Here is a 15915-nt window from a genome sequence, read left to right on the forward strand (position 1 = left end):
TTCTTTCTCACKTGACTGTTTCTGTGATTTTCTTTCTGAGGCAGGGAGCAGCATGTTACTCATGATACATTCACCATGCATTTATATGGTGTTGTAGTGATCTTACACTTTATTCTGGCTCTAATAACATCTGATTTGTTTTTTGCATACAAGTGAAGGTTAGTTAGTGTCATTTTAGCACCACGATCTGCTTTCTATCTGTTGTTCAGAGCCTTTGCTTTTTGCGTAAATAAAACTATGTCTTCTTCCTCACGTATTTCTCTTTCATGTTTGTCAATATTGACTCTTCACCTGGTATGTTATCTCCCAGTCTCCCAGTACTGTAAGAACTATCTGCAGTTCCTCATAATTGTGCCTTATTTTTCCTTCCCTGACTAAATTGTTAGCATTAACAAACCTTTCCATCTTCCTTTGCTCTCTTTAGCATATCATGTACGAATATGAACTACATGGTCAGAACGTCCATTTCTGTGCAGTTCTCAGGTGACTTTACCCTAATAATACTCATCATGTATTGCTTTCCTTTTCTTTTTATCTTGATCTGCAATTTGTCCACTCATGGATCTTTTCTCCTGCTGTGGTAATTCAGGGGGTTTATGCCTTTGAAAAAMCTTCCCCAATACCTGTAGGTAAGTTGAACAGTGTGTGCCACTTGAATTTTTCTTGTCCATGTGGTTTTGATATCTTAAGAAAATAGGAGACTTGAGAAGCACAAGTTTGGCTCCTACCCAATATATCATATTTACCTAAGATCACTAATTTTAGATATTTCATGAGAGTATGTTTTCTGTTAACAGTCTCTACCASTTTGTAAGGTAGGGACATGAGATTCATTGGCCTATAGTTCCTTCCATCCTCCCATACCTCCAGACCTTTTTTTTAATTGACATCACACTTCTCTGGTACCAAGCTGTTTTAAGCAGGAGGTTACAAGCTATTTAAGAGTTTAACTTTCTCACACTTGAGTTCTTCTTGAACTTGRGTGTGAATGTAATCTGGGGCTGCTGATTTGGTTGTGTTTTGTTCATTTGTTCATTACCGTTTTGGCTGACATTTCTGCATGAGTCAGATCTTTTGGTACATCTCTTGGAAAGCAGGATTCTGGTATGGCAGCCTCTTTAAGCACTTCCATTTCATTTATTCTTTGTGACTTTATTTCTGGTGAGCATTCTTTTTACTTTTTGACCACATTTTGTATGTTTGACAAGTATTTATTTCGAGGTCCACAGCTAATTTTTTCCACAAATTAATTTTTATATGCTTTACTCTGCTTTTACCTGTTAGTATTAAGGTTTGTTTCTGTCTGTTTTTCTCTTTGGATAGGTCTCCAATCTTTTAAGAATTTACTTTTACTTCTAATAGCAAATATATATCTTTCAAATAGYGAAGAGAAACAACTGCTTTAATATGTTTTATATAATCACAGATGGGTGGCATCTCATCCATTTCCTTCTGACTGGTTTGTCCTAATGAATATCCAGGAAGGTTTCTTTTATGGTTTGGTATGTTGCCTTCGGCCCCTGTTGGTAAGTGATCTGGCAAAGCTAAGCGGATGACAAGATGAAATCAGTACTTTCACCTGCAAGCAAACTTTGTTTTCAGGGATGCTGGTTGTCAGACTCATTATGGATGCATCTGTGGTGTAACTCTTCATTTCTGTCTTTGAACTACAATTAAGGATTCAATAATCTCTTAAAGGTCATTCAAATTCCATTATTACTACTGTGAGCTCCTCTCTGCTTGAATCTCTACACTTATCTTTCCTTACAAGCCTCACTCCTGAATGTATTTTTGACCAGTCTTTTCTGCTTTCTCTTACTACTTATGTCATCACTGCTTCCCCCTCCTCACTTCATCACATTCTTTACCCTGCCTTTTATGCTTTGAAGAGGTTCCTGGTTGCATCTTGTCTGGCATTGACTCTCTCCTTCAAATCTAATAGAAAGTTTGCTAAATAATTGCTCTCCAACAGTAAAGCTCATTGTGCGTTTATGTAGCCTAGATAGGAGGAAATAATATGTGTCTTGAATAAACACTACCTCTTTAAGAAGCTAACCTTTACCTGGAGTGGAAAAATATGGCTATGGCACTTCAGCAGCTAGGAAAAATAGAGCAGACTTGTCATGCTGTAGTTCATAGGACTGGAAATTTCCTGCAAATTACCACTGTATTTAAAAAGACCCTATGAAGATTGAATTTTTCCATGATGGCCTTGGAATATCATTCTCATGATCCACTGATAAGGAAGTGGAATGGCCATGCTGTGACAGAGATATTCCAATTCACCCCTCACAGACACCCACTACCCTATGGGGAAAATGGAAGTTAAGAAAGCAGAAGCAAAATTTGCTATGATCTAAGAGCACAAGCCTTCATCTGACTGAAGCAAATCTATTTATGTACATTGTGGAGAGGTGAAGGAAGTGAAGTGTTTTATCTCTTGAACTGAGTGGCAAGCAGAAGGCATTGATAAAACTGTTTCAAAATGAGAGGTTCATTTTTCTATGTGTGCTTTGGAACACTTAGAGTCACTGTGTCTTTGCAATAAACTTTTGTAAATTCCTGAATATCTATATCAGAAATCAATGAGAAATTAAATATCAGAATCTTTATTTCTAAATGGTTTTTAAAAGTCGCTTTCATAGTTACTGGCCTTGGTCTGTATGAACTGATTATCTCCAGTAGCTGTAATTTTTATCTGTAATTGTCAGTAAAGGTCCATGCATTTGGGAGTATGTGTATTCTTGGAACCAAAGTTAGCATCTTTTGCAAAGTGATGACCCTACTTATGCTGCTGCTTTAAAATACACATTAATTGCCAACCTACATAATGATCTGCAATCCTGGCTCCACAGCAGTTCCCTAGAACTCCCTTCCTTTATATTTTGCTTTTCGTCAGGTTGTTATATTTATGGTTGTTTCGTGATTTGAACAGATTGTCAAAATTCATTTTGCTTTCTGGTAAGTTGGGCAGCAAAGTCATTTTAATTTTTACAGCAGCCCTATGTTGAATTCTTCACTTTATCTATAAAATCAATTGGTACCATAGGTTTTTTTTTAACAGATGCAAGTGTGTAATGAAATGAAAATTTTAATTTTGATTTCTGTTTGCTTCGTGTGGATTAAAGCCACCTGTTAATTCTGCAATCAGCAAACTGCTGAAAAACATGTCTAAATATAACCATTTCTTGTACCTTTCTGTGTGATTGGAATCAGAAATGGCAATAACTCCAGAGAGAATTTCTGGAGGAAAAAGACATCGTAAAATACAGAAGACAGCTTTTGGACATGAGTGAATTTTAAACTTCTGATRTGTACTTGGTTTCACTAGTTCTGCCACCTCTATTTCCTGTTACATTTTTGGTAGCACGTATTTTGGTTTGTAATTTTGGAGACAAGTTTCTTTTGTGCAGTGTTATGAACTGAGCTGAAAAAACCTATATTTCTTTAAAATTTGCATTTTGATGGCAGCCTGCTGCAGACCTCCAGTTCCCTTGATGCTTGATTACTGTTCTGTCCATCAGCCTGGCTGCACAGTCAGTGCCTTGTGTAGACTGGCAGGTAGAAACAGGCATAAGAAGTTTACTAATCTTCTTGTAGRTAATTCAAAATAAAAGGAGCTAGAGAGAGAGAAATATGAGAAGAGGAAGAGGGATTGTGATGCATTTTTTTTGGCACATGGGAAAAAAATTTGCTAGCAGCATAATGGCATTGTGCACTGACTCCTTTGTACATTTGTGTGTTTAGCCAGTTACAGTAGCAGTAATTTAAGAACTATTGTCTTACTGTTGTATAAATACTTCAGATGTTTGCTTGGCATCACCAGTTCTGGAGATGGATAAAATGGAGAACTGTGTAGACATTGTGTTTCACATAAAAGCAAAATATTTGCTATAGATAAACCTGCCTAGTAAGGAAATTATAAACCACATCCCAAGGAGCATACCATCAAGAAGCTTAGTTTAGAAACATGAATACATGCCAAGTATCGTTATRTATATTTGAAGTGAGAAAGAAATCCTGGAAGGTACCTATGTCATTTTCCGCTGTGCTTGGATAAATGTTTGTGATGTTTGGATTTGAATGGTGGTTTAGAAATGCTGTTTTCTCCTGAGTGCCTTGTGCATTCTGCAGTAGTCCTGAGTTTCGTTAGCTCCTGAGCCTTTGCCACTTGGCGCCTGGCCCTGTTGTGGCCCTGCCTGCTGCAGCCCAGTTCCARCAAAGCAACCAAAAGTTAGAGTGCTGAGAACTATTTGTCACTTCAGTTTTTGTAACATCTTAGATGTGGAGAGAAKKATATAACAATCATTTTCTCCTAATRGAGGTGTCCCAAAATATCTTCCATGGAGTTAATCTGTTACCCCATAGTCATCACAAAGCAGGAGATGGGCTTACTCAGCTTTGCTGTGAGTGCTCATTTATCTTTAGCCTGGTGAGGAATGCTGTGGAAGTGCCTGTGAATAAATAGACAACATGGTTCACCCAATGGAAATATGTTTTTAATGCATTATATATAGTAAAAAATAGCAAAGAGGTTCAAATGTCTCGTGTCTGAATTTAAAAGGAAAAAGCTAGGCCTCAAATGTTGGCATGAAGCCTATTAAAAGAATGGGCTTTCAGTGTATTTCCACACTCTTGCATTCAGCCCTTGCTCAGTGCAAGGCATAGAGATGCTGGAGGAGGACTTAACCATGGGTTAAGGACTTAATGAGCAGTCATATGGAATATGACCTAAATACATACCCACTGTTGGAATTAATGCAGCAATTTATTAAGTTCCTTTTGTTAATTAGGGTTGAATCAGGTAGCTCCTGACAAAAGGAATTTAGAAAGAAAACTATTATACATATATATATTAAAAAAAAAAGACAGGTTGATATCTTTGATTTTSTCATGTCAGAAACAAATAGCAAATCTCAGAAAATTTTGAAAGTTATGGTAAATACCTTCTATACAGAACTTTAACTATTAGGGGTTACGTGAACCAAACTAGTTGGATGTGCCTTTGTGATCACAGGAGGACGAATCTTCTCGTCTGGCATCCAGAAGGGATTGTTGTAGGTGTTCAGTATTTTCAAAACAAGTTTTCATTGTGTCAAAACAATTTCAAACAGGAACATAAAAATACAAAGGCACATTTTGATCCATGCAAAAATAATTTGTATTCCAGAAAGGGAATAATCAGGTGATGAGAGAAGCTCTTTTACAATTCTAATATGGGTATGCTGTTGAAATAATTTATATAACAAGATTTTATTGAAAAGTGTCAGCATAATAGTACTACTCTAGGAGGAATAGGTCAAAAACCCCAAGAAACCTTAGGCTATCATTCACTCTGACCTACACCCTTAAATCCTGTTTTCAAATTTAATTGTAAGAGGGGAGAACATTGCTGTTCTAGCTAATTWATAAAGCTCAGTCACCTGTGGAGTTGATATTTTTCTGTCAGGATTCAGTGGATTTGAAGAAACTTGTAGATGTCTTGAGCAGTTCTTCTAGGGTACAGCAGGAAAGAAATACAGAATGCAAAATTAAGTAAATCCTAGAGATACAGTTCCTTTAAAAGAAATGGACAACAGTTGGGACAAATGCCTGGGATTCTTGGTTGTATCTCATWCAGCTGCACAGGATACAATTCAGTCCTTACCTTAGTCCCAGGATTATTCAAACAAACTCAATTTACCTGCTGGACGATCCAGACAATAGAGAACCACTGAGGAGAATGGGGTCCTACCTATAGACCTTACATCAGAAGTCTTGGAAGGATTAAGTAAAATTATTCAGAGATCACCATGACTACAGGAGTGCCTGCCCAAGTCAGATCTATTAACTTGAAAAAGTTGAAGCAAATAACTCATATTTTCCTGTACACCTTGCCTAGGATAGGAGAAAATGGATGTACTGGTCAAATATGCTGGCTGCTATGATTTTGAATACACTAAGGGGCTGTAATTAGAGCCAAATATTTACAGAATAAAACCACAGTTGCAGTACTTACTAAAATATTTTACAAGAATTCATTAAAGTATTGAAATAATAGGTAATATTTAAGAATAAAATTTGCTCTCAAAGCCAATAGCATGAAAAAAAATGTGATAACCTGAGTCTGCCTTCAGATGAGAAGGAACTCAATACATCTGCCTGATGCAGTGAAAGAAGGCCTTTGTGTCTCTGTGAAAAGATGAAGATTGTGTCTCAAGGGCTTTWATTTGTCAGTAAGGACACTGTGCCGGCAGTAGAAGTATTGCTGTACTAAGTCTGTTCTTGATGTGGACCATAATGATTACTTCATTCCCTTAATTTTCCTCAAATCATCTCTTGATGGAAAAGGCACTTGAAAATCCCACATGTTCAGCTGAAAGAAATAAAGCATGAGTGCAAATAGAGCTAGGATGGATGAATTTGAGATCAGCATGCTGAAAAACTTGGCACTCGTGAACTGAGGAGTTTAGGGGAATCTGTTCTGTGAATGACTTGGGAAGATGATTCATCACCCCATGATGATTGTCCTTGTCCGAGACATAAAAAGCTTCTAGAAATCTCATGATAAAACATTGTGTATGCTTTGAGTCTTGATGTTCTGCTTTGAATTTACCACATGAAGATTTGAAGAGAAATAGAAACACCTAAACAAYCCTTTTCACTTTATTACACCATCAGTGGTAATTAGAATACAATTGTATAGTTGTCTATAGTACAAATCGAGCAAAAGCAATAGCAGAAATCAAGTGTGTTGGTGTTAGAATGCCTTCACCATAAATGTATGGGAAGTGTTGTTTGATGGGAGATTGCAGCTACATAGTCTAAAGTCTTTGCAGATTTTCAGCATAGACATGTGAAGGCAAAAGCTATTGTCAAGTGCTCAATGCAGATTTTCTACCAACTTCATTTAAAAAACCCAGGACTAAGTTACCCTGGGGAAAAAAAACAGTACAATTAGAATGAAATTTCACAAAAGCATGTGAATTCTGAGTCAAGTATGTTTTAAGCACAGCAAATCCACACCCTGAGATTTAAACATGTACAGGCTTCTGGAGACCTTGTACCATACTCAACGTTTCATATCACTAGAAAGTATATAAACAGCAGATGAACCAATTCTACCTTCTTTTAGATACTTACCACTTGTAATAATAGCAAGACTTTCTTTCCACTGGATAATAAGGTGAAGGAAAGAGAAGTGCTTTACTCTCAGWAGATGTCCTTGAGCGTAGCACCTGSAATTCATTGTACTGTGTCAAGTATATATAGTGGTTAACTACAGCAAAATGTGTTGTTTTCTGGAGTGATGAAGAAAAATTTCCATAGAAACCTCATAACTTACTACCTTGAATTTGGAAAATGACCGTTTGAGGGAACAAAAACAACGGACTCTTAAAGAGTTAAACATGTGTCCACCCATAAGTGTATGAAGATTGACAACCACTCTAGGCTGAAAAGAAAGCAGCTCTTTAAATACTGTTTAAGCTGAGATCTAAACCTTTGAGAGAAGGATCTAACACTCAACAAGTGTTTTACTTTACATGAGTGTTTATCGTACTCAACACTCATGCGAAGAATATATTTGGACTTTGTACAAATGAGTTTCTTTGTACTTAAAGGAGAATTTATGCAGATGTTCTGACCTTGGTGAAAGGTCAGTGTGCCACAGACCCACCAAGGACATGGTTGGTGAAAGCAGGAGAAAGAAGGATCTCCATTTTCCAGGAAAGGAGAAAAGGCCTTTTTCAAAAGGTGGTTTCTGCCATTTGACATAGCTTTGAGAGACCATAAGTCAAGTTAGCTTTCTTCATCTTCATCAGTCATCTTCAGTACCCAAATTAGTGTTGTGTGGTTTTTTTTAATAACGGTTCTTCAGAGCTGAAAAGCATATATAGTGTATATAAAGGTAATAATTTCAAAATAGTTWGAACATAACTTGATAATATCATGTGGCAAAGTTTCTGGAAAAATAATCATGTATTTATATTATTCCTGTGGTATAGCACAGATCATAGTTATTGAGGGTGTAAATTCATGTGAATGTGTTAATATGAATAGGGTATGAGGAATGTATCTTTTTCCAAAGTTCATGTTTATATTYACTGTTTCTCTGTGCCTGTATGTGCAGGATGCTGGAGTATGAGTGTTGTCCCTTGGTTTAAAATTTTTCTAAAAGGAATAGCATTTCATGTGAAAGAGGCCTTTACCATGCAGTCTATGGCAGAATATTGTCTTTGAAAAAAAAATTATTTCTTATATTTCTCTTGAAGTTATTTCATGTCATCTGTTGTGACATAATAGTTCATGTCATGGTCCTGTTTATGTAGAAACATGTACACTTTGACTTCCATGWCAGATGGTTGATAGMTGAAACTCACTCCAGTGACTTTTCYTCCTTATTAATAATCTCTGCAGAAGACAAAAAACWTTGGAATTTCCATTTCACAGAAATTGAAGTATTTTAACACATGGTTTTGCCCAAAACTTTGAATGAAAAGAAAAAAAATCAGAAAAGAATTCCCAGTGTTTCTTAAGGAGCTTCACTTACCTTATCCTACTTCATCTTTCCTTCCCAATCTGCTGAGTGTGGTGTAGCTGATACAGTCCTATCAAATATGTTGGTCTTTTGGATCTGTTCAAAGGGCCTTTTTTGTTCTGGTTTGGGGGAGTTAAGGGCGTTAAGGTGTTAATTTATTKTTTGTGTGTGTGATGAATCATAATTATCTCTGATTTTGTTTCATATGACATACCAAAGGTGCATGGAAGAGGAGCAGAAATGGAGGAAGGTATCCTGAGTACATTTGTGGTACTGCATTTGCCTCTGTCTAGAGAAGACCATTAATGTTGAGGGCAACTTTGAGGCTGTACTTTAAGGTATAAAAAGAAAAAAAGTACATTTAAAAGGATGAAATACTAAAGGAATATTTGTAGTATATGGAACATTGCCAAGAGGTTCATATGAACTACCAGCAAAATAGCATCCTCTTTGAAACAGTACATCTGATCAGAATATCGAGAAGTGTTAGACTTAGTTTTTTAGCAAAGGATACAAGCTCTACTGCGGGAATCAGTGAAAAGAAAGGATGCAAGTGTAGAYGGAGTTGGTGTGGGAGGGTGTTTGTGGTATCAGAAACATTTGTTCTGGAATTTACCTAACAGAAAAGGCATATATAATTACTGCATATAATGCAGTAAGTGTGAGTTTAATAGAAAGCGCAGAAATGCTATAAAGGAAAAGAAATAAAATGTAGGAAAATAATTCTGATTGTATCCCATTTAACAATTAAGAATTCTTACAGTTTTGGAAGAGGGAAGTTTTTAAGTGTCATTTATCAAGTCAGTTAAGATCATGTGCATGGAAGAGAGTGTGCAGAGAAACTATCAAAGGGGAAGGGAGAAGCTATTTAAAATAAGCAAGCAGAGATGCATAATTAAATGTTAGGATAGATAAAGCATGGAAAAGTAAAAGGATGATAGATCCTGACCTTGACAACATGCAGGTGATAGCATGTCCTTGAGCTAGCAAAATACACAGAACTGACCAGGACTTATAGAATGTCAAAGGTATGGTAGAAAAAGCACAGATACAGAAATGGCATTCAACTGTTGYGATCAGGGGACAGGCAGACCTTCTCAGCTGGTTCATGTACAAGTGTGTGCCAGCATGAACAAGCAGTTTTGTGGGCATGATTATGAGGGTTGTTTTCTGAACTTTGCTTCAATAAACCAAAGTATGTTCTGTAAATACACAGCACAATCTCTATATGCTATAAAATGTGGGWGCTGGTTGTCCTCTTTCTGTTTTCCATTTCTGGGATCAGCTACTCAGTCCAGAAATGCTTTTACTTTCCATTGCTCTTTTAACCTTTGGACAGCATCTTGTGTGTGTTTACAGCTTGTGCACAAAAGCTGACTGCAGCTATYTGTTAATTAATTTGCCAGGCACAACCTCACAAAGAGAGAAGCATTCTCTTTGTGGTCTTGCATAGTTTTTAGGCGTGAGGAAGTATGACTGTTGTTCAGTGATTGCCAAAGCTTCTACTGCAGTTATGAAACTCATCATGATTGTGATGCTGATTGGTGTGTGTTTGCTTCAGCAGTTAAACCAGCAGAGAGGTCAGGAATCTAGTAAGTGATATTGAAGTTATTCTCACTTTAGATTTCTTTTTGGTGAAGAGACAAATTTCTAAGAGACCAGTGATACAATCAGAAAATAAAATATAAAAAAAAGAGAGAGAGAGAGAGAAAGTGAAAGTTTGTGCAAAATGCAGTAGGGAGAAACTAAAGACAGAATTATTGTCTTACTTTGAAAGACAGGTGTCTGCCAAGGAAGGCTTGCAGAACTCCCTTAGAATGGAGAATATGACCCCCTTGCTTCCAAACTATTACAACTTTGCAATTAAAGGGCTTTCAGGCAAAGATATCAGAAAAAGGGAATAACAGTTGTTTACTATATGTATAACAAGGCAAACAAAAAGCAACAACAGAAGCAACAACAGCAGCCACAACAAGCAAACGGGAACCCCAGTGCCAGCCCATTCCGGACTGTCCCCCCTCTCCCCTGTGTTGCAGTTCCGCTCACGGCCGGCAGGGGCGCTGGGGGCGCCAGGCGGGGCGGGGTGGGGCGGTGATTCCTCCCCGCCGGCAGGGGGCGCKGTGGCGCGGCTTCAGCCGCCTCTCTCCCTCACACGGTGATGGCGGAATGGCCTGCAGCGGGAACCTCAGAGCGCTGGCTGCARTGGCAGGGGTAGCAAACAAGAGATGACAGATCAGCAGCTGTGGCAGGAGCTGTGCTGTGTGTCAGCGGGTGGGGCTGCGGGATTACAGTGTAGCAGAAACACAGAACAGCGGCAGGAAAATGGCTGGCCAGGCAAAGCAGCGACAGCCCGACTTCCAAACTGGGAGAGGCTCCCTTAGACGGGGATGGGGAGAAGGGTCCCGTGTTTTCCCTTGCGGCACCTGARTAGATGGTGGAAGTCCTTCCTAGTGAGGTAGGGTGTTAATAAGGTCTYAATTCAATGGCCATTCTTACGAGCAGAGCTTCACTCACGGTAGGAGAAGAAAAGTAGATGGAACTTTGCAGTGRTGCTGGATTCTTCCCGCAGTGACCACAGCCTGTCCCCCATCCAAAGGCCCAGAAAGCAAGAGAGCCAGGAGCTGCGCCCAGCCCCTTTTTCCCCAGCCAAATCTCACAGTGTCTCCACCCCTCCAAGAGAAACCCTCCAGAAAAGGGGATGGCCAGCTGCACCCTTCTCCCAGAGCTGGGATAGTCCTTTTGTCTTTTCTTAAGTACTGGTCTTTACTGTTTCTTAGGAACAGACAGGACAAAATCCCTAAAACAAATGAAAAAAATCTTAACCTCCAACAATGATGAAGCATTCTAATATAACTGGCAAATAAAGGGCATCCCTGGGACACATAAAATACACTTATTACATGGTTGAGTATCTCAGCACAAAAAGCTCCAAGGTGCGATTCTAAACTCTATTTTGGATAGGTGGGGTTAGCTTATTTTACAGATTTATGAGTCACTTGATCCTTTGTAAAGAAGATAGATTAAGATCCAAACTATGCAAAGCACACCTTAAAAAAGAACATTGTCCTATAACTTTTGAAGATCAATAAAAGGAATTAACAGTTCATCCAATATTGTTAGTATTTATTCACTACATCTTATGTAAACTGCTGCCATCAACAGTGACAGTATTGTGTCAAGGTTTCTGTTAGCAGACAGACCTTATCTCCTGCACGTATTCAGACTTCTCTTCACAATTTTCCTGCTCCATTGTCTTGTCTGTCTTTGGGTCCTTGGTATCATATGTGAAGCTTCTTCCACAGAGGGGAAAAAGGAAATGTGGGAAACATCAAATGCCTCAAATCATGTTTTTAAGATTACTCCTTCCTAATAATGTATTTTCTGTTCTTTTCACTAGGACGTATTTCAAGACATTTGTCCCTCAGTTCCAGGAGGCAGCATTTGCTAATGGGAAGCTTTAGGCAGCTTTGGGCACAGAAACTATACTGGACAGATCCTTCAGTCTGCAGATGTCAGCCCAGAAGAATGCCTTGAAATGGGTTGGACTGTCTTGACAGGTGCTCTCTTGCCTCTGAAGTGGTGTTGGTAGCTTCAGTTTTTTGAAACAAAGACCTTCTTCTAGCATGCTTAGAACTAAATAYTTGGTAATAGTCCTTCCCTTTGTCTCTGCCACCACCATTCCTTTATGTATCTATTTGATTACATTTAAAAGCGCGTGTATTGATATGATAACACTTTCTTGTGCCAACRATGTCCTGTATGTTACACCTTGTTTCCTTATCTTGAGATGGTCTAGATTGGACTTTTCCCCCACAGAAATATGATGTAATGTGTATATTTAGTTAACATTTTTAGGTTATCCTAAGAAAACATAAAACTGCTGTATGTACCGGGAATGCCTCATGGACTGTACAGTGCCATATTCTGCCTTGGAGGTTTGCGTCTCACTGTGGTTGTTACTCTTACAGGTATGGATATGAGCTGCACACTTCAATTCTCAGTGCCTTTCTAGTTGGTCTGAAGTTAATATGGCAAGGTGTTTGAGGTTTGGTGGTTTTCTCATACTTCTGTTGGAAGCTCATCTTATGTGAAATGTTAGGTTTTTATGCTTTGTTTTTATTTCCAGTTGTACAATTTTGGTRATGTCCTAATGAGCACCCCTTGCCATTACAAAAAAATTTGACTTCATTAGTACCAACATGCAAGTAACTAGTTATATAAATCAGTTTAACAAAATAAAGCTCTTTCATAGACTGTAATTTTTCCAAATAAAATAAATACTGCTAAGAGCTAAACTTTCAACAAGGAATGAATGATATCTTGGAAAATAACTGAAGAAATAATGTAGGATTGTAGGTATTTAGCTTAATGCTAAAGTTCAACATACCTTCTCAGAAATAATTTTAAGTGTATATAACTGGAAACATTACCTCCCCTAATTCTGAAATGCCAAATGCAAAATTCCACCTATTCATCCTTTCTTTCCTGCTTGTGTCAGGCACATCAGTTGGGACTAATGGTCACMATGTCACTTCCCCAGTTTATTTGTGAATAGACCAAGGTACTTTCCAGTAAGGAATAAAATTAAAAGAGTATGTTGCTTATAAATGACATCTGGAAAATRTGTGCTACTTCTGCTAAATAAAAGGAACTAAATGAATAGTATGCAGATGATACAGTGGAAGTGGAAAACATTTAATTTTAAATTATTCACTATAGCACTACATGCAATGAAATCTCATCATACTACTTGATTGACAGTGTTCTCCTACCCTGTCTACAACTTACTATTTCACTTGAAAAACAGTGCTTTTCAGGGCTTATATTCACCTAGGAAATACAGATAGATTTTGAGTAGTGACATTTAATACTTAAGAATTATACAAATAATTCACCTCTAGAAACTACAAGTATTTTTTAGCTAGTTTGTGGCTAAAATTTAATTTATGTTTAATACTGAAGTTATTGGCTGAAAATTAAGCTGCAAACAAAATCGGAAGCCTTATTGTAAGTCTGCAGAAGATCATATTCTGTCCTGTGACCCATCCYTTTGTGACTCTCAGTGCATTATCTGAGCACTGTCAGCATTTCCAGAGGTCTGAGCCTGAATCCCTCTGTGGAGACATTACATGAGGCTTTTGCTTGCTTGGAGCACTCGCAGAAAGTAATGGTTTTATGTGAACAGCAAAATCATAACTGAACAACCTCAAGCGACCAAGAACACACATTGTTTAGTATACTGGGATGATCTCACATCTCTGTTTCTTCAGGTAAAAGCCAAAGCCACAGACACATATACAAGAGTAAGTCAACCTTGCTAATGGGGTGGGAGAAGGAGGGTGGCTAATGAAAAACATTTGTTCTCATAGTGTTCGAAATCTGATAGAAACGATCTCTAGCCATCTTCAAAAGGTGTAAACCAAACCCTTGAATGGTGTCAGTACATTTCTGGAATCTTACATTATATGACTTTGATTCAGTGTTGTAGTGATTGCCSCATCATTACAAGTGATGTGCTCACCCACAGATCACACAGTGTGTACTTTTATATACCTGATTGCCCAAGTGACACCACTATTTTTTTTTTATCTTTTCAGGAGTTACCATGATTCAAAGGCTAGCAATTGCAAAATACTTTGCAAAGAGGTCSACTTGTCAAAATTTAGATTTATTTTCAAACAAAAATGCATTCTTCACCTCAGTCCTAGTCATTTTGGACAATGAACTGCTTTATTTTTAAAGGACTAAGAGTTTCAGAAGCCATGTGAGAAAGTACGTAGAGGATACAAATAGCCTAAACCAGCAATTCATTGACTTAAATTCATTAGTTTCGCCAACTTTTTCAATAACATACATATAAACAAATTAACAGTTTCAGTCTAATTTGAACATCATGCTACAATTGGTAGTATTTAAAAAAAAAAAAAGTAGAGAAGGTGAAAAACTGCAGAGTTTGTGTTTAAGATGAAGTCTGCAAGCCTGTCAGTTTTTAGATTAGAAGAAAAGGCATTTTGGTTACACTTACTGAACATTTTCTTTATTTTAAGGCCACCCTGCACTCTTTGACCTACACAGTATTTTATGGATCCTTTTCTAAKAGTGCTCAGGAGAAGTATTGGGAATGTTAGCACTCCAAATGGGGTATTGAGAGGAGAGACACTGAAATGAGTTAAGGTTTCTCTTCAGAAGAATTGCCATATAAATACTACACCAGAAGAGAGGGATAGCTTGAACAATTTTATATCGAACCAAGTATTCGTTGAAGGCATTTAAGTCAGCCACAAAAGTTGGGATCTAATGAGTTGGAGTTATTTCTGTTATCTCCTGTTTTATTATAATTTCCATTGTGGCCAGTTTTAACAGTGCTGAGACTCTCAGCACTTCCTTCCCTATTATGTGATATTTGCAATTGAAGGGAGCAGTCAGACCTAGGCTATTTTCCTTGGTTTATGAGAACCACAAAATGTAGGAGAAAAATAGCAATGTTGCAAATGTACTGAAAAGACTGAACTCTACTCTGTCACAGTTTTAACTGAAAGAATGCAGTAAGTCTCAAGTACGCCCTGCTATTGCAGTTTTCCAAAGGTCCTTAATTCACAACCTTAGTCAAGCCTTCATTCATCTACATACATAATCCACTGTGCTAGAAGTAATACCAAATCTTASGGATTCTGAGTCTGGCATTCTATAAACTTGCTGGAAAGACTGGACAAACAGCTGGAAGAATAAATAAAAGTTAACTATACCATGCATTGTTTGGTCTTCATTGATTTTTCCATTGTGCTGGTCCCTACTTTGTTGATTGATGTTTTTCATTTGCTGAATCAGCACATTTTGGTATTGTCACTGTCCTCGAACATCCTCCCATTCATAAAGAGAATAGACTTGAGTCAGTTTTGAGAAGTGATCATTGCTGGAGTTCACACGGATCTTCTGTGCATGTTTAAACCCTTCCTAGACGTGTTTCTCTGTATGTTCCCCTTCTCTCATCCTGTCTGGARCCTACAGCAGTAAGTATCTTTGTTGGATCAGTCAGTGCATGAGATTTAGCCATGAAATGCAGTACTTTTAAGACTCRTGTAGTTTTGCATACACAGAGACTTCTTACCTAGGAAAAGGGAGCATTATATCTTGAGTGCTCTTCATTGAGGAGTGCCCCCTAATACAAGGCTGGGGATTTAGCAGAGCTCAGAAACCTGTGTAAGTGATGAGTAGGGACTGCAGCTGTGTCAGTATCCTTAACCAGAGAAGCAGCAGACAGTGGAAACCTGTGGCAGCATTTGAGGGTCACCAGTGCAGGTCTGAAATACATTTCTAGTACTCCATCTGTGCAGCAGTGATAYGTGGAGATGAAGGGGCAAGTCCTTTGTCAGTGGAGAAGAGGAGTTTCTCACCTT

The 15915-nt window shown here is 38.0% G+C and overlaps 1 protein-coding gene across 1 annotated transcript in view; it reads left to right on the top strand.

Annotated features, from left to right (window-relative positions):
• The window catches only part of BABAM2 (BRISC and BRCA1 A complex member 2), a 163030-nt gene extending 147762 nt beyond the window's left edge, over positions 1-15268 (top strand). The window contains exon 12 of the mRNA XM_057371164.1: positions 11916-15268. Within this exon, the coding sequence (XP_057227147.1) occupies positions 11916-11979 (64 nt within the window). The 3' untranslated portion in view covers positions 11980-15268. The remainder of the gene's footprint in view (positions 1-11915) is intronic.
• The last annotated feature ends 647 nt before the right edge of the window (positions 15269-15915 follow it).

The sequence above is a fragment of the Malurus melanocephalus genome, unplaced genomic scaffold, assembly GCF_030028575.1.
Source record: "Malurus melanocephalus ecotype Western Australia unplaced genomic scaffold, MMel_1.1 scaffold_5, whole genome shotgun sequence".
In the NCBI taxonomy this organism is placed as follows: domain Eukaryota; kingdom Metazoa; phylum Chordata; class Aves; order Passeriformes; family Maluridae; genus Malurus; species Malurus melanocephalus.